This window comes from Andrographis paniculata, unplaced genomic scaffold (genome assembly GCF_009805555.1).
Source record: "Andrographis paniculata isolate CXL003 unplaced genomic scaffold, ASM980555v1 Contig11END, whole genome shotgun sequence".
NCBI lineage: Eukaryota > Viridiplantae > Streptophyta > Magnoliopsida > Lamiales > Acanthaceae > Andrographis > Andrographis paniculata.
The window spans coordinates 246,631-263,535 of NW_026137391.1; the positions used below are offsets into that span (position 1 = coordinate 246,631).

Genomic DNA, 16,905 nt, shown 5'->3' on the forward strand with positions numbered 1-16,905 from the left:
CATTCCTCTCGTTCATTAAGGGGAAACATTTATTCCCTAACAAAGTGCTGCTGCTGCAACAACATCTACCTACATTGATGCTGGACTTATTGCTACATTCCTTCTTTTCTAACTGTGTGTTTATATATGTATATGTATGTATTTGTGTACGTGTAGCATGCATTCGTATATGTCAGAATTTTATTCTACAGAGGCGCCGCCGCCCATTCCCTCATTGTCTTCCCCGAATATGCGCTGCCGGAAGTCGCTGACCATTTTCGGAAGGCCCTCCCTCAGAGAGATCGTCGGCTGCCATCCGAGGAGCCGTTTGGCCCTGGAAATGTCCGGTCGCCGCTTGTGAGGATCGTCCTCGGTGTTAGGCCTGAACTCTATCTTTGCATTTGGATCAATGGTGTCTTGCACTACCTGTATGTTTACAACATAACTTTCAGCCATGTCTTAACTTCTTGTTTGTTTGGCAATATTGTTGTAACGGAAGAACACTTACCTTGGCAAGCTCGAGCATTGTGAATTCGCCGGGGTTGCCGAGGTTGAAAGGGCCGACATGATCGCCCTCCATCAATCTCATCAAACCTTCGACCTTTGTCAGAATACAAGTTGCAATCAGCCATGCCACAAGATAGCTATAATCTGTAGATGATTATGAAGAGTTTTTTTGAGCAATGGAAGGTTTTTATTACCAAATCTGAGACATATTGAAAGCTCCTGGTCTGTTTTCCATCGCCGTAGACGGTCATAGGCTCCTTCCTCAACGCCTGCAAAACATTTTCGAAATATTACTTAAACAGGATACGCATCATTAATTTATTACGCAGTCGTTAGCGCAATTGAACTAACCTGAGCAACAAAGTTGCTGACAACACGGCCATCATCAATGCACATTCGCGGCCCGTAAGTATTGAAAATCCGAGCAATTCTTACCTGAAACACAATTGCAGATGGCTTACAAGACATGTTTGAATGTACTATTATTACTTGATTGTAATGTTTTGTTCTGTCATGTAATAACCTCAACATTAAGCCCTCTGTGGTAATCCATGCTGAGAGTCTCGGCCGTGCGCTTCCCCTCGTCGTAACAGCTCCGAACGCCTGATCATTACCACAAGTTAAGATAAAATGCAGACAAGAATCTGTAAGAAGTGCAAAGCAAACATAAACCAGATGAATCTTTTACCAATGGGATTGACATTTCCCCAATAGCTCTCGGCCTGCGGATGCTGGAGGGGGTCGCCGTAGACTTCGCTGGTGCTCGTAAGCAAGAACCGTGCGCCAACTCGCTTCGCCAAGCCGAGCATGTTCAATGTCCCCATCACATTTGTCTTGTGATCTCTAGACAATCATAGTCAAGGAATCTTGCCAAAAATCAAGAAACACTTCACTTTATGAATATTGGTTAAGAAAACTTTGAAAAGGATATAATAGTCTTGACAGGATTGAACTTGTAATGCACGGGCGACGCCGGGCAGGCCAAATGGTAGATCTGATCGACTTCTAACAAGATAGGCTCGACTACATCATGCCGGATGAGCTCAAATCTTGGATTCCCAAAATGGTGCAGAAGATTCTCCTTGCGTCCTGTGAAGAAGTTGTCGACTACTATCACACTGTCGCCACGGGCTATTAGACGGTCGACTAAATGGCTCCCGACAAAACCAGCTCCTCCTGTGACCACAACTCGAAGGGCTTTGCTTTTCACCCCCAGAGGAATCTTCCCACCTGCATTGTACATATCTTTTGTAAAATGTAAAAAGACATATGTTAGTAAGAAGAATCAACCTCTGTTGTGTTGGTTTGGTTTTAATATAAAATTGAAATTCTCTATTGCAATAATAAGAATATATTATACTGATATACAAATCGTTTATAATAAATATAATATATATTTTCTAAATATATTTTAACACCCTTTCTCAAATTCAAGATATGATCGAATAAATTTAAGTTTGTGACCGAAAAAGAGATAGGTGATATCTTTCACGAACGAATTTAAATTTGCCAAGATTGACCGAAAGGGGTATAGCTGTCCATTGGATCATAGTCAAAATCGGAACTCAACACCATCAGAGTTGGAAATAGGACCCGTTCATCCACAGAGGAACTAGAGTCGGAAACAGGACTCGCTAGCTTACAACATAAATTCTCAATTGCAATAATAAGAATACGTATATATTTATAGTGATAGATAAGGATAGAAGAATTCTACTAATCATTAAATAAGATAACTATCATAAATATAATATATATTTTCTAAATATATTTCAAATTGAACAAGATCCATTTTCGACACTACCTGCATTGGAGTGACCATAAAAATCAGTGCTTTCGTAGGCGACACGACGAGGAGCCTTGAGAGTAGGCTCGTCAGGGGTCGACAAGTCTTCCGGCGAAGAATGGGAAGGCACGGCATTAAAGACAAGGCATGCAGCGACAATGCCGATCAGAAGACAGACGAATCGTTGCTCTTTGACAATGTACGTCGGCAAATACTTCTTCTGGTGTGTCTTGATTCGATTCTTACTCGACTCCTGATCTGTGTCCATTTTCATCCTATTTTGTAAACACACAGAGATGAAATAAAATGAATGAAGAAGAAGACTCAGGTGGAAGACACCACAGTGATGAAATAATATAGATGTATTTAGCTCCTTTTGTTTGCAAAATGAGAGGAGTGTGTGTGTTGTGTGTGAAGAAACTCTAACATGAGATCTAAAATGATGGCTGTCCTGACCGTGAAAATTGCTGTTTTCAGTTTTAACTGATTGGTTTGTTTTATGTCCATTGTAATAATAATTTCACTTATTACCTCTTAATCTTCACCAGTAATTATTTACTCAAAATAGGCTGCAAAAAAATGTAAGAAAAATCATTACTTTCTTGCATCTGTCCAACGACACTGGTCAAGAGAAATCCATACATATATATATATATATAAGCTATTACATACATCCTTGTAGCAAACAAAAATCATTAATTTCTGATTACTTTGCAAAAAGATAGCTACTAATATCTACACAAAACTTCACTGAATTCTGCAAGAAGATCAGCAAGACTGCAGTCGCAGCATCGGCGCAGGTTTCGTGTGCCTAAAGAGGGATCCATCCCTGTCATGTTCGAATAAAATAAATTTACAGACATTGAAGCTCGAAAGTCAATTTACTGACATGATCAAGATGATACCTTGATAAGGCCTTTCTCTGTGCCACAAATGATCATGTCATTGGCTGACACTAAGCTCGTGATCTTGCTTCCCGCGGATAGTCTTCCAACTTTGTGCTGTGTCCCTCTCAGCCATATCTGTTTCCGAAAAAAAACTAAATATGTATGTACCAACATAAACTTCTATTCATACTTTGTTGATGTCTTTAAGAAATGGAGGATTTGTTTACCTGGAGGCTGCTCATCGATGAGCTGCAATTTAAGTATATAAAATCCTCGACTACTTCCATCGCAAGAATGTTTGCTCCCTTCTCCGGCAAAATGGCTATTTTTGGTTTAATTCCTCTTCTCCAATCCTTCATCTTTGAACCTTCGACGACTGAGCTTGCACTGTATAACCAGTCTTTGTATATGGCAACTGAGTTAATAGGCTTGTTTGGCATCCAGCTTTTCGATGTTGCTTTGATCTCTTGTTGTCGACTATTTGTAATTGTATAATCTTGTATACTTGAATCCGTGCAGCCGGCATAAACCTTTCCTTGTGCCACTGTAATGCATTTTACGCGCTTGTTTTTTAAGGTATCTTTACCTTTCCTCGATGCATCGACCTCCTGAAGAGCAGAGTTTGGAAATCTCAGATAATATCAACACACATGATTCTTGTAATGTATTGCCTCAGTTATTACAATGGCTACCATCAACCTATGACTTTGTGTGATTGCAAAAATCAGTTCACCCCAAGAATCTAGTCTTCTAACAGATTCCTTCATCGGTATAACTTCAATACATTCCACGTTTCTCTGCAGCATTTGCCACATCTATGGAAGAATGAAGCATCAGCCAATATTTGTCCTTACAAAAGAAAAATACAAGACTGTGTCTCTACCTTAATCGTCTTGTCGGCAGAGCCACTCAAAAGACAGTTCCCGGGCTCATAGAGCGAAAAGCATGTTATCGCCTTTCGATGTTCTTTCATCTCCTGGACAAGTGTAGCTGTCTGTCCCTTGATGTCCCAAACCTGAAATCGAAAAATGACAAAAACGTATGATATCTTTCGAAGAAACCTTAACCGAAGCTCGGTCTTAAGTCGCAAACCTTAACAGAACCATCAGCATATCCACTGCAGAGCTGTCCCTTGTAGAAAATAAGAGCAGTCACAGCTCCATTCGACTTATTTCCCACCTCCATCATCAGACTATGAATGCAAGAAATTCGCTGCATTTACTGCGTCGTTAGTATCACTGTAACATAAATCGTTCGACAGCAATTAAGCTCGCGACCACGCTTCACTCACCCATTTATTAGGCTGGAAATAGTCGGCTACTTTTAGTAGCTCCTCAGCCATCCATGTCACATTCGACAGCCGTCTCAGCGACTCCCTCACCCCTTCCGATAGATTAACTATTTTCCGCATCCCTGAAACATGTAACTCAAAGTTATATCGATAAAAGGAAAAATGACTACTTTCTTCGACAATTTAAACTTTTAGATGACTTGAGCATTTAATATGATATCAGAGCCCAATATATCTGTGTTTGAAGATTCGTATGTGGCATGAATCCATCTTGTACATGTATGAAGCTTAAGGCTGTATTCTTTTGTGTATTTTACGATATATTTTCATTATTCATATGTTTTTGTCATGTAAAAATATCAAATCAAACAATATATATATATTTTTTTTTATATTATATTATAAATTTATTTTACATTTAAAATACCACATCAACGTCTATTTATATAATAACCCAAACCTACAAACAAACACATCCTAAGCTTCTAGGTGAAGTGGTCATTTAACATGATATTATAGCTTAGTTGACTATCTTGCTGGTTAATTATATTATCCTCTGCAGTTTAAACTTTTAGGTGAAGTGATCATTTGACATTATATCTTATTGGTTGACTATATTATACTCTGCCGTTTAAACTTTTAGGCGTAAATCCACCTTGCACGTATTTGAAGCTTAAGTTTTTAGGTGAACAGATCATTTGACAAATTTAACAATAGTAATCGTGAATTAACAATTACCTCTCCCAGAAGTGTAGTTATAGATACACAAACAAGCCAACAACCGTTCTTCGAGCTCCAAACCAGGATGCACATTCTCTTCGATGGTTTGTAGCAAGATCTCAGCCGCGGCATGCCTCAACTCATCCGGACCTTTCACTAGCTCACACCCGAGCCAAGCAGCAGCAATCAAACAATCACGCGACACTCGTTTTATCTTGCTCCTAAGTCCCTTTTCGAGTGCATGGAACAAAGGTGCCCCTAAATGCAGTATTCGCTGCGCAATCTTGCTGCACCACAGATCTAATCCGGCGTCCTACGATGCAATATTTCATCATTCATAAGAAACATTCTTACAATCCCTCGAAATTCAACCCAGCCTTTTACCTGCAGACACTGATCAAGGAAGTCGTAGTTCTTGATCAAATTTCTATGATGCGCCGATGTCAATCCAGTCTTTTTAACCAGCCACGCCACCGTATACGGCTCCCCTGTCCACGAGTAAGTCCCGCCAAGATTAGCCAGTATGAACGACGACAATGCCTGTGTTGCAGGGGACTCTTCACATCTCAACGAGTCGAGGATAGCCTCTGCAGCTTCTTCCCTATATATGCATTTCACCGATGCATCTTCCTGAAAAGATTTTGACTATCAGCGAAGAAGAAAGAACTCGATAGTTGAATAGATCTACACACTTACGAGTACTTCTAGCTGGAGTAACAAATTTGCTGCAAGAAGCTTGTACTCCGGCTCCGAATTCTGTGTAAGAAGGAATAAAGCACACATATTGTTCATCCTTCCCTGTTTCTGAATCTGCTCCAACAATCCAATGGATGATGACCTGATGAAACATGTATAGATATATATATGTATATATAAGTTGAATCGACGAGCCAAAGCTCTGTAATGCTAGGATTGTTTCATACCGCGGCATTCTGTGGAGCTCGTTGAAAAACTCCAAGGCGATAGTCGTCGCACGCTTTTGATTACTCCATAGAAGCGACACGAAAGCAGACAATGGCGAAAATTCGGATAGGTATTTTCGACATTTCGCGTCGAACCTCATGCACTTGACGAGTATAGCAGCCAAGGAGATGAACTCGTCGAGGTTGTCTTTCCTCGGAACTTGCAAGAGTCCTGAAAGCACTCGCGGCGAGCTTATCGCAGCCAAGTGCATGCTGTTCGTCTCGTAGTCGAACGCAGTCACAAGTACCTCGATGATCATCAACGACGCAGCAGGCGGCGTAAGCAGGAGCGACGTAAAGTCCACCTTGTAACTCTTCGAGGTGCAGACGACCTCGACGAGGCACGGCAAAAGCTCGAGTGTTTTGATCTCCGCCGGGGACGGATTTATCAGATATATAAGGATGACGGCCTCGTGGACGTTGCGTTTCAGGGCCGTCGCCAAGTCGTGCAGCTGCAATCCTTTCCTCTTGATGTCGTCAACGACCGATCTGTTTGCTGTGATGATAGTCGACAGTATCGCAACCGATGTTCGGACGACCCTCTCCTCTTTCGACGTTGAAATCGCGATCAGCAGCTGGTCTAATATTATGTCCTTCAGAAGAGAATACTTCAGTCCTGATTTGGTGTTCAATATGTCGTATATCGACTTGATTTCGACCGTGCAGTCGTCGTCGATGCTTCCGAATTCGTCGTTGAAGCATAGCTTCGAAACCAGTTTCTCGAGCAATCCATTCTGTTCGGCGAAAAGATTATCTTCTGGAGCTTCAGGCAACGGCGTCCGGCAGCTCTGGCTTTTCTTCATCCTCGTCGAGCTTCTGCGGCGAATGTGTTTCATGAACTGAGAATTGTTCATAGAAATTGAGCTGATGCTGTGATGCCTTTGCAGCTTCTCCTCTTCTTCGATATAAGCATTCGACGGAGCGTAGCGATCCGTTTTTCTTAGCGATAGCGCCGATACATCGGTGTCGCAAAACGAAGTCGAAAAGCTCCGGGAAATCGATTCTATGGCGTTTGTTTCCTTCACTTTTGTTTGCATTAGAAGCGACAGCGTCCTCTCGGGATTTGGATACGACGACGCCTGCGAAATCCTGCGTACGTTCGACGTTTCAGCATTCGAACTCCTACTGAAAACGATATATATAGTTATGTCTAGATTCTTGCAGCTACCATGAAAGTGATTTGTACTGATTTAGAGCTTCTGCTGGACTCTCTTCTTCATCGATTCTTTCAGTTCTCAGACAAGTGAGTGTGTCTTCTGAAGAATTCTATCCATTGCAAAGCTGGATTTCAGTTTTGAAGTGATTCATTGTTAGATAATCCTATGATCTTGTTAATGGAAGTACCTGAAGAACACCTTCTTCGTCTGAAGCTGAATCTTCGGATGTCGAAGAATCGTGCTGAGATTCTTTCAGTATGTCTTTCAGACACTTGATCTTAGTACATTTGCTGCGATTTGTCTGTCGACTAATATCGACAGTCTTCTCGAGCTGCATCAATTCTAACAAGGAATGAAAGATGTACTAATGTAACAGAACAATGGTTCTTTTTTGTAATGAAGGACTAATGAATTTTACGCTTTGAGAAGCTCTGAATCCGGTTGAATTTTGCTGCGAGTCGATGCTTCTAGATCGTTGAATATTGTTAGAACTGATCAACAAACAACATTGATTAGAAACAACAAATAAACAATTCTTGAAAATCTAATCTTACAACTTCAATTCTTTTTGCAAGAAACTTACAGGCTGCCATTGTCGAAATTCCGACAACCTTCTACGCCATTCGACATGATCTGATAGTACATTAACCAAGGCTTATACCTTTTTGCCATCCATTTCATCAATTCATCGATCTTAGCCTCATCAATTTCATCGAACCTGTCTAATGATGTCCGAATCATAGGCCTAATGACCAGAGGCCAAATTCCGGGGGTGAATTCGGCGGCGATGATGCGAGGCGAAATGGCGACGGCGTGAAGGAAATGGACAGCCACTTGCCATTCGTTCTTCCTCAGAAGCTCGACAACAGACAAGTAGAAGTATGCGCAGCAAACCAGGTAATTATTCGGAATTCCTAAGGTAGCGCCATGATCGTCCAATGAGGCAGGAATCTGCAGCATTTTCTCAGAGGTTTCGAGCCTGGTGGCCTTGTCTTCGTCGGAGATGGCGTCGGTTGCCGCCAGAGTGCCGTCGATGCCCCAATAGAGATTCGACAGGACAGAGTGTTGGGAGAATTCGAAGAATTCTTGGGCATGGATTTTGAGCCTGGAATTGCATTTCATCTTCAGGGCTCTTTGGGCATCCCTGTCGTCGAGAATTGAGTGCAGATGTTGGTTGAGGATTCTCACCAATGTCTTGACGGATTCGAGGTCGAGTTTGTGGGAAGAATCCATTGGCGATGGTGCAGAAGGGGTTGAAGCCATTGTTGACATTTTTGTACTGACCTCATGAAGAAGAAGAAGAAGAAAAAAGGGTTGTGTAAGGAAGATAAGAATGAGACAGAATTGTATCATATGTGTTTGTGTGTCTGAACAGTGTCCATTTTGGGACAGCTCCAAAAATCCAGAAAGGCGTAAAGCTACCCCTTAGGGAATGGAATCAAATAGTAAGTTCTTGCAATAATTGTCCTATAATGACAGCACCAGGTGTCTAATTTTAAAATTCAATACACTATTGAAAGCATATCATATAGACTAACAAACAAATATGAATTAAAACCCAAATTAGCACGGTAAATGCATATATTACATAATTTTAATTAATAGTTAATACTCCCTCCCTCCCAAAATAATAATTTCATCGTCATATTCGTTCATTCCAAATTAATAGTCTCATTTTTATTTTTTAACTACTTTTTCACTTTTTTATAAAACTATCTCTTACTTTTTTACAATAATTACATAAAAAAGTATGAACATTTTGATCTTTTAGAAACAGTTTTACACCTACTACTGTGGAGTACTTTATATCAATGTGTTATATAAAGGCATGGTCAATTGGTGATCCGGTCAAATCACTGAACATATGTTATACAGATCTCAACATATTTATAATATAATATATTTTATATTATAATTAAACATATATTTTACTATAACTCTGCATTTGTTATACTAAAGGTAAATATAAGATGGTTATGTGTATAACATATCTTGATTCAGTCAAATTAACACCATATTGAGTTGGTCAAATTAGTACAAGATTCGCAGCCGTTATATAAATATATATTTTTTTAGTTAACTCAATACTAATATGATATTGTCCACATTTATTTTTAGATTTCCTATAAAAAAAATCTCGTACTATGAAATTGACTTATTTAAATATTTTTTTTTTCAAAATTTCCATATGGAAATTAAATTTGCAAGCACTGTATTAAATTATTAAATTTTAGTCCAAATAAGTTTTGTCTAGTGATAATATAATCAAATCTAAGGAGCAGCCTAGCTATAATATATGGAAAAGTATGGTCTTAAAAAAGGGTGCCTTTCTTGAAATGGCATGGGCACAATGGCTTCTTTTGGAATTGGAGGGCTTTTACTTTCTCTCTCCCTACACTTTACATCTATTTGCATTTAGATGATCATAATCATTGTCTACTTAAGTGATTAAATTGTAGTAGATATTATTAGAACCACATGGTGGCCAATAGAAGTTTGGGTGTCAGAGTCACTGTAAGAAGAAAGAAAGTAAAGGTTGGGTTGGACCCATGTTGTATTAAGGGAATTTATTAGTGTTAGAGATCCACACAACTACTCCCAATAATATTATTATTATTATTATTATTATTATTATATATTATTATTGTTATTGTGTCTAAGATTCTTGATTGCTCTGCTCCCACAGCCATTTGTTCCTAAAAATCCCATGAAAATTTGAAAGTGGGGCTCAGGTTGTAGATAGAGTGTGCCAAGACAAAAAAAAAAAAAAAAAAAACTAATATTATAAATATATATATATATATATATATATATGTATAAATTTGTATGGGTAAGGCAAGGATGGATGGACAAGGGAGGGAGGCTGTAATGAAAAGGACTTGACCTTAAGACACATCAACCCCAACCCCTTATGATTCTTCCTCCATTGGATCCTTTCGCTTGTGTAACCGAAGCCCTTGTCTTAAATCATTATAGATATATATATACATATTAACGAAGCGGGTTTGAACCTATAATATCACAGTTACAAGACCATTTTTACATTATCATATCATCTTTTACGGGACATCATAGTCTTGTAGGACATCATAGTCTTGTAGGTTGTGATGAAATTAATTATGATATTTATTATGTATATTTTTTACTGTATGCTTGTTGGCTTATTAACTAATTAATATTTATGAGTCCAAAAGACCGGCCAGTTCATTTTTGGTTGAATTTGCTAGCAATCTATTACCCTAAGGAGTGTTTGTTCGGGGTTTGGATTTTGAATTGGGATTTAAATAGTAAAATTTTGAATTTGAATAGTTGTATGATGTAATATAAATAGATATTGATGTGATGTTTTGAATGTAAAATCGATTTTTAGTATAATATAAAAAAATAAAAAATAATTGTTTGCTTTGATATTTTTGGGGAGAAAAAATTGGATGAATAGTGTATTTAAAATCCAATCTCCAAACACACTTTTAGAAGGTTATCCATTCCAATGTACACTCGAAAAGTAAATCATATACTTTGTTCATTCCACATAAATTATTTATATTTTTAATTTTCGTTCGTTCTACATAAATTATTTGTATTTTTCATTTCCATTCGTCCCACATACTTTATCCTTTATTTTTTTAGAAATATAATTTATTATTTTTTTAAAAAAATTAATTAAATTATTTAATTTTAACCTATAATTATATTTATTAATTAATAATTATACTTTATTTAAATTCATAATAACGTGGACAGTTTAGCCTAGACAGAAGGACTATAAAATAATTATGAAGTTGTGGTGGAAGGACGATAGAAGCAATTGTTGTCTGTCACGGGAACTCAAATTTATTCTTGGAGCTGGACCCATTTTTATTTATTTATATATTTTGGTCCAAACTCACATGGAATAATAGTGGATAATAATATATACATAACTTAAAGCAGAATAAGACAAATTGGCTTTTCCATGTTTTTGGCACCCAACTATGAACTAAAGCTTCCTCAAACTTTTGTCTAAATACAACACACATTAATTATATATATTTTTTAAATAATGATAACAATAAAAAATTCAGATTTCCTCAGAACAAGGTTATAAATGCCTGCAAGAAAATAATTGAGCCCTTGTTAGATGCCTTGCAAAATTTTCTGCAATAAAAGATTTTCATACAAATTTCAAAATTATCAATTCATCTTATCTATATATTGTATAGAAATTATTTTAAGGAAAAATATAGCATCCTATGTCCAAACCTATTTAAACACGATCCAAATTAAAAACAAGATAAATAAAACATCTTCCAAAACCCATCAGAATGCTCATCAATATTTCATCTGTACCCAAAAAAAAAAATACAAGTTAATATACTTCTGTCTCTAACGATTATTATATATAATACTCTCTCCGTCCAGTTAGAAAGTATACGTATTTCTATTTTGGGACGTTAAATTACAAAGTAAACATTTTATTAAATACTTCACATTTTTCCACAAATACTGTTATTTTACATCGCATTATAATTTTTACAAAAAAAAAAAAAAAAGAAGAGCAAATATATCAATCCATGAAACGGGGTTATAATTTCTACTAGAATGTGAGTGTGAGTGGGGCATTAATTAAACGTCTATATCGCAAAGACCAAATTGGATTCATCTTAATGTGACTTTGCCAATCTTTTCATAAAAATGAAATGAAATCAAAACGGGATTATTTAATTAATTATTTGCCTCTTTAGTCTTTAGTGAAAAATTCAATCAATCATCTATTTTTTCACATGGATTCATATTACTCCCTCCGTACCCGCTTATCATGTCATGTTGCCGTTTCTGGGCGTCTCATATCTCATGTTACTTTTATTTTTTGGAAAATGATTACCTATTTTGATTCTCTTTTAAATTTTCTAATTTATTTTTTTTAATTTTAATTAAATTAATTAGTTATTTTAATTTTAATCTATAATGATTTATATTATAGGTTAATTGTTTTCATTAATATATTTTTAATTATTTATTAATTATAGTCATTCTAAATTTCAGTGTCTACGGTGACCAAAATACGGGACAGAGATAGTAAAATTTAAGATTAAGTTAGAGGGAAGCCCATGAGCCACTAACCCATTATTGTCTTCACTCTATTAAACAAGCTAAGTTACGCCCATCTTACGCGTGTGTATATATATATCTATGGGTGTGTTTAGTTATATGATTTTGATTTTGGATTTTGATTTTAAATAGTAAATTTTGAATTAAAATAGTTGTTTAATGTGATATAAATATGTATTGATATGATATTTTTGATTTAAAATTATATTTTAGTATAATAAAATAAATAAAAAATTAAATGTTTGATTTAACGTTCTTGGAGAAAAAAAAAAATTAAAAATAGTAAAATTGAAAACCAAATTCATAAGTAAACACACCCTATATTTTAAGTATATTTTAAAAGTTTTGAAATTTTGAAAATTTTTAAAAATAATTGAAAATTAGTATTTTATATAAAATATATATTGGATACCTCAAAACTGTACATAAAAATTCAACGACTAACTGGATGCCACGTGGGATTGGATAACGAGATACTTGAATTCCATGGCCCAAGTTTTGAAAATGGGCCAAAACATAACCCACCCGCTATACTCCAAACCCAATGTCAATAAATCTTAAAAGCGGTTGGTTTATTTATTTATTTATTAATATTAAATTATACTAATATCTCAAGACACTCCGCGATCACCAACCAACAAATACTTGGCACTTGTTTGTCGAACTTAAGTTTACGGGATATTAGGTTCACAGAAAGTTTATTCAGTGTGCATTTTTTTTTTGTAGCGGTTGCAAAAAGAAAAATTAATATATATATATATATAATTCGTCTAGATAATTTATTTTGTCAAACTTAATTTGCAAGCTATTATTATTATTTTTTATTATTATTCCTTCAGTTGATGAAAAATGAATATATTTATTAAAAAAATGTAGGTAATTGAAAATATTTTTAAAAATTTAATTTAGAAATTAAAGTAAATAAATAAAAAAATATATATAATAAAATTAGTGATATTTGTTGTAAATAAAAATTGAATGAATAATAATAATTTAATGTTAAATTTTTTAAGCTTACCAAAATTAATAATAAAATAAATTTAATGAACAAATTTAAAAAGAAAAATGAAGATAAATTAATACTACTTGCATTAGATGATAGCGGTGCAAACGACACCGTTTCCCTTTAAAAACCCTATCAATATCAAAGCTGTTAGAGAGAAAGAGACGCTTCAGAGACGTCTTCTAAACAAATTCGCATGCAGAAGAAGCAGTTGGAATCAATGCCATGGTAATGGAATCTCTCTTGAACAATTAATTATTTTACATCTCTCGAAATTGTTATCGTCACCTAATTCTCCAACTAATTTCAATTTTATTTTCTATTTTTTTTTTAATTTTAAAGCCATGTCTAGACCTCGAATTTCTTCAATCACATTCACCATTACCATATTCCAATGCATCCATTTCCTCCCTCCTTCGTTCTTCCATGTTCACTGCAACTCACATAATCCACACTCCTTTTCTAATTGTAATAATAATCGTCCTCGTATCGTTGTCGGAATCCACCGATGCTTTTGCAGGTACGAAAATGGCGGAGGACGACGACAGAGCCTTCGGCTTCCCCACACACTTTAATTTCCTCAAAGGAAGAAGAAAGCAGCAGAGAGGGATGATCTGGTGCGGGCATGACCCGGGAGTGTGTTCGGATCCGGGCAGGAACCCATGGGGCGGATCCACTTGCTGCTTCCGGAGGTTCTGCAAGGATATCCGGAATGACCCGAATCACTGCGGGTCATGCGGCCGGGTCTGCGGGTTCGGGCGGGTTTGCTGCGGCGGGCAGTGTGTGGATACGAGGAGTGATCCTCTGCATTGCGGTGCATGCTTTGAGGTGTGCCCTCGTGACGTCAGCTATGCTTGCGCCTATTCTATGTGTGACTATGGAGGGTAAATAAAAAGATTTAATATTGTATTTATTTTAATTTAATAACAAGTTAATACGAGTCATTTGCTATAAGTATATAATTAGTTTGCTAGTTTACTACAAAGTCTTACTTTATTTTTACTTTTATTAAGTCACTCCTTTATCTTTTGCTTTAGTCTAAAAATTATGAAAAATTTTTTTGAAATAATAAAATAATTATTTTTGAATAAAAATATATATTTAGTGTGATATTTAAAAAAACAAATTATGATTTCATATTTGGTCAAGAGTCTACATCAGGTAAGGCTGATTCTATTATTATGTCTCCCTGGCCTAGATCACCTTTTATCAATAAATATATAACTATTAGTTATTTCTTTCTTTTTTAAAAAAATGAAGCAATATTCTATAACTAAGAACAATTTATAAAAGCTACAATACAATCAATAATCAACTAATGAGATTTAGACATAATATTAGAATATAATCGGTCAACTTTAAATAGTTAATATTGAAATAGATCGGATGAGCTTGGTTTGTCTGTGTTACGTTAAATACTAGTTATTGTATATTATTATAAACAATAATTAAAATGTATAATAAAAAAATAATAATGAAAAAGAACATATCCATATATTGGGGTTCAAAAAATAACATGTAAGGTGTGTTGCATGAGAACGTGAATATTTAATCATTGCATATTAATGATCAATTTCAAATGATTTAATTTTGAATTAGTTTTTTTATTATAAAAGAAAAAAAATATTATTTTTATTTATTTTTTTTAAAACTCGTTTTTGATAAAAATGAACATAAATTTAGATGCCTGGTGTAGCACATATATATACTTTAGTTTAAAAGTTAAAAGACATATTTCATCAACATCAAAATACCATTTCCAAAATTCAATACTAGGTATGTTAATTCAATCATTTTTTACTATATTTAAAAATATAATATATATATATATACATAATTATACATATTATATAATATATCTTCTATCTATTAAAAAAATATCAATAATTTAAAATAAAAGATTCATCCGTCTCATAACAAAGATATTATTTTATATTTTTTTCCGTTTTAAAATAAGGAAATTATTTTCGAACAACTTATTCATCATAATAAATACTTTTAAAATTTATAATATATTATGAATAATTTTTTTTTTTTGCTACGAACTAATATATACTAATATTAAAAAATTTACTTGCAAAATTGCCGAACTGAGATAGTATTATTTTTTATATTACATAAATCATGGCTTTACTATCTTGCATTAAAAAAAAATACATTCATCTAAAATTATAAAGGGTGTGTTTACTTGTAAGATTTTGATTTTCAAAATTGTTTAATGTGATATATATATATTGATGTAATATTTTAAATGTAAAAATTAATTTTAATGAAATATAATAAATAAAAAATAAATATTAATTTAATATTTTTTGAAGAAAAAAAATTGAAAGAGTAAAAAACGCACCCAAAATAAAATCAATGAAAATCTACGCGTATGCATATTACATTATATTTTATTATGTTATACTATTATATTATATTATATTATATGTTATATAATAATGAAAGGTATAAAATGAATAAAATAGAAAGTGCAGTGTGAAAACGAAGGGCGCCTTTTCAAAAACATCAAATTAAAAGCCCTAATTTTCTCACGTTTGCTAAATTTACCTTTTGAGAAGAAGAAGACGACCAAATCGAGGGAAATAAATCCTATCGATCGGCATAAAACTATGAACGCCGGAGTTATAGAAGACCGCCGCGCCGGACCTCCTCACGCCGCCATACTCGCGGTGGTCGTAGTGCTGGTGCTCGCTCTGCCTGCATTGTTCGGCGATCAAGGCGAAGCTATAACCGAATTCGTCGCCGACACGCTCAGTCCTATCGGAATGCTCCTCCTCCCTATAATCCTCCTCCTCACCATCCAATTCCTCTCCTCCGACCGCGGATCCTTCGTGGCCGCCATGTTCTCCTTCGGCGAGCCGAACTCCATCCACCGCCTCAGCGGATCGCCGGTCGGAGTCGCGCTGGTTCTTCTCCTCGTGCTATTGCTTCTCTACAACAGAGTTTCGATCTTCGGCGGCGATGAAGATTCCGGCGACTGACGGTTCGATCTGAATTCTGAAACTGTGCATGGATTTGAAATTTGAATTATAATTATATTTAAAATTATTTTCTCGATTTTTTTTGTAATTTACTATATTAATTAATTTGCCAGATTAGCAATATAATAGTAGTATAATTTTTAGACGCGGGTAGTGTAATTACCAAAATAACCCTAAAGTTGACTCTTCTTATACTTCCATGTGCAATCCAATAATAATGTATAATTCCGAGTTCATACATATTTTGGTTATCTAAATCAATTTTATATTTATCTGCAAAAAGATTTTAAATTTCATGTTTCGATTGCAATTTTAAATTTTTTGTTGATTTGAATGATTTAATTAATCTCAATTGTCTTCTCCTTCTCTCTCTCCGTCGGTAAATAAATAAAACAATATGTGTTCGACAGTGATAGACAGTGACCAATGTTATATATTGTGATATCAATGGAGCTTCCATTAGTCCAAAATGATCGAGCATGGGGATGGGGCCTCCCTAAATTTGAATTTTATAAATTTTGCATCTGTAAAATCT

General features: G+C 35.1%; 3 protein-coding genes across 10 annotated transcripts; 1 reads left to right on the plus strand and 2 right to left on the minus strand.

Moving 5' to 3' along the window:
• Positions 1–119: 119 nt before the first annotated feature.
• On the minus strand, positions 120–2,546 carry LOC127248700 (UDP-glucuronic acid decarboxylase 2-like). 2 transcript variants are annotated; one of them, XM_051271198.1, is made up of 8 exons: positions 2,291–2,546; positions 1,417–1,716; positions 1,175–1,321; positions 1,010–1,089; positions 838–921; positions 681–755; positions 488–580; positions 120–405 (listed from the first exon to the last, which is right to left on the minus strand). In XM_051271198.1, the coding sequence occupies exons 1-8, from the start codon at positions 2,544–2,546 to the stop codon at positions 181–183; spliced, it is 1,260 nt and encodes a 419-aa protein (XP_051127155.1). In that variant the 3' UTR covers positions 120–180. The 2 variants fall into 2 exon arrangements, with proteins under 2 accessions (XP_051127155.1, XP_051127148.1); XM_051271191.1 differs by having other exon boundaries at positions 1,417–1,731.
• Positions 2,547–2,852: 306 nt separating this feature from the next.
• On the minus strand, positions 2,853–8,693 carry LOC127248665 (putative E3 ubiquitin-protein ligase LIN-1). 7 transcript variants are annotated; one of them, XM_051271127.1, is made up of 15 exons: positions 7,873–8,691; positions 7,708–7,780; positions 7,477–7,620; positions 7,301–7,398; positions 6,094–7,221; positions 5,867–6,008; positions 5,555–5,800; positions 5,189–5,483; positions 4,451–4,572; positions 4,252–4,371; positions 4,043–4,174; positions 3,843–3,974; positions 3,387–3,767; positions 3,178–3,294; positions 2,853–3,083 (listed from the first exon to the last, which is right to left on the minus strand). In XM_051271127.1, exons 1-15 carry the CDS (start codon positions 8,640–8,642, stop codon positions 2,979–2,981), a joined length of 4,005 nt encoding a protein of 1,334 aa, XP_051127084.1. In that variant the 5' UTR covers positions 8,643–8,691; the 3' UTR covers positions 2,853–2,978. The 7 variants fall into 7 exon arrangements, with proteins under 7 accessions (XP_051127084.1, XP_051127091.1, XP_051127099.1 ...); XM_051271134.1 differs by having other exon boundaries at positions 3,852–3,974; positions 7,873–8,690; XM_051271142.1 differs by having other exon boundaries at positions 2,853–3,101; positions 3,852–3,974; positions 7,873–8,689.
• Positions 8,694–15,758: 7,065 nt separating this feature from the next.
• LOC127249965 (uncharacterized) lies at positions 15,759–16,653 on the plus strand. Its single transcript, XM_051273085.1, has one exon. The coding sequence runs from the start codon at positions 15,999–16,001 to the stop codon at positions 16,368–16,370; it is 372 nt and encodes a 123-aa protein (XP_051129042.1). The 5' UTR covers positions 15,759–15,998; the 3' UTR covers positions 16,371–16,653.
• The last annotated feature ends 252 nt before the right edge of the window (positions 16,654–16,905 follow it).

What these genes read in the sequence shown, in the direction of transcription:
- LOC127248700 (XM_051271191.1), bottom strand. Translation starts at nt 2,546, where the DNA reads ATGAAAATGGACACAGATCAGGAGTCGAGTAAGAATCGAATCAAGACA. An exon ending in GGGAAATGTCAATCCCATTG is followed by an intron (nt 1,090 to 1,174) that starts GTAAAAGATTCA and finishes GGTAATGATCAG; the next exon opens with GCGTTCGGAGCTGTTACGAC. An exon ending in CAATGCTCGAGCTTGCCAAG is followed by an intron (nt 406 to 487) that starts GTAAGTGTTCTT and finishes GTAAACATACAG; the next exon opens with GTAGTGCAAGACACCATTGA.
- LOC127248665 (XM_051271127.1), bottom strand. Translation starts at nt 8,642, where the DNA reads ATGATACAATTCTGTCTCATTCTTATCTTCCTTACACAACCCTTTTTT. An exon ending in ACGAAGAAGGTGTTCTTCAG is followed by an intron (nt 7,399 to 7,476) that starts GTACTTCCATTA and finishes TGCAATGGATAG; the next exon opens with AATTCTTCAGAAGACACACT. An exon ending in ATGCTGATGGTTCTGTTAAG is followed by an intron (nt 4,175 to 4,251) that starts GTTTGCGACTTA and finishes TTTCGATTTCAG; the next exon opens with GTTTGGGACATCAAGGGACA.
- LOC127249965 (XM_051273085.1), top strand. Translation starts at nt 15,999, where the DNA reads ATGAACGCCGGAGTTATAGAAGACCGCCGCGCCGGACCTCCTCACGCC.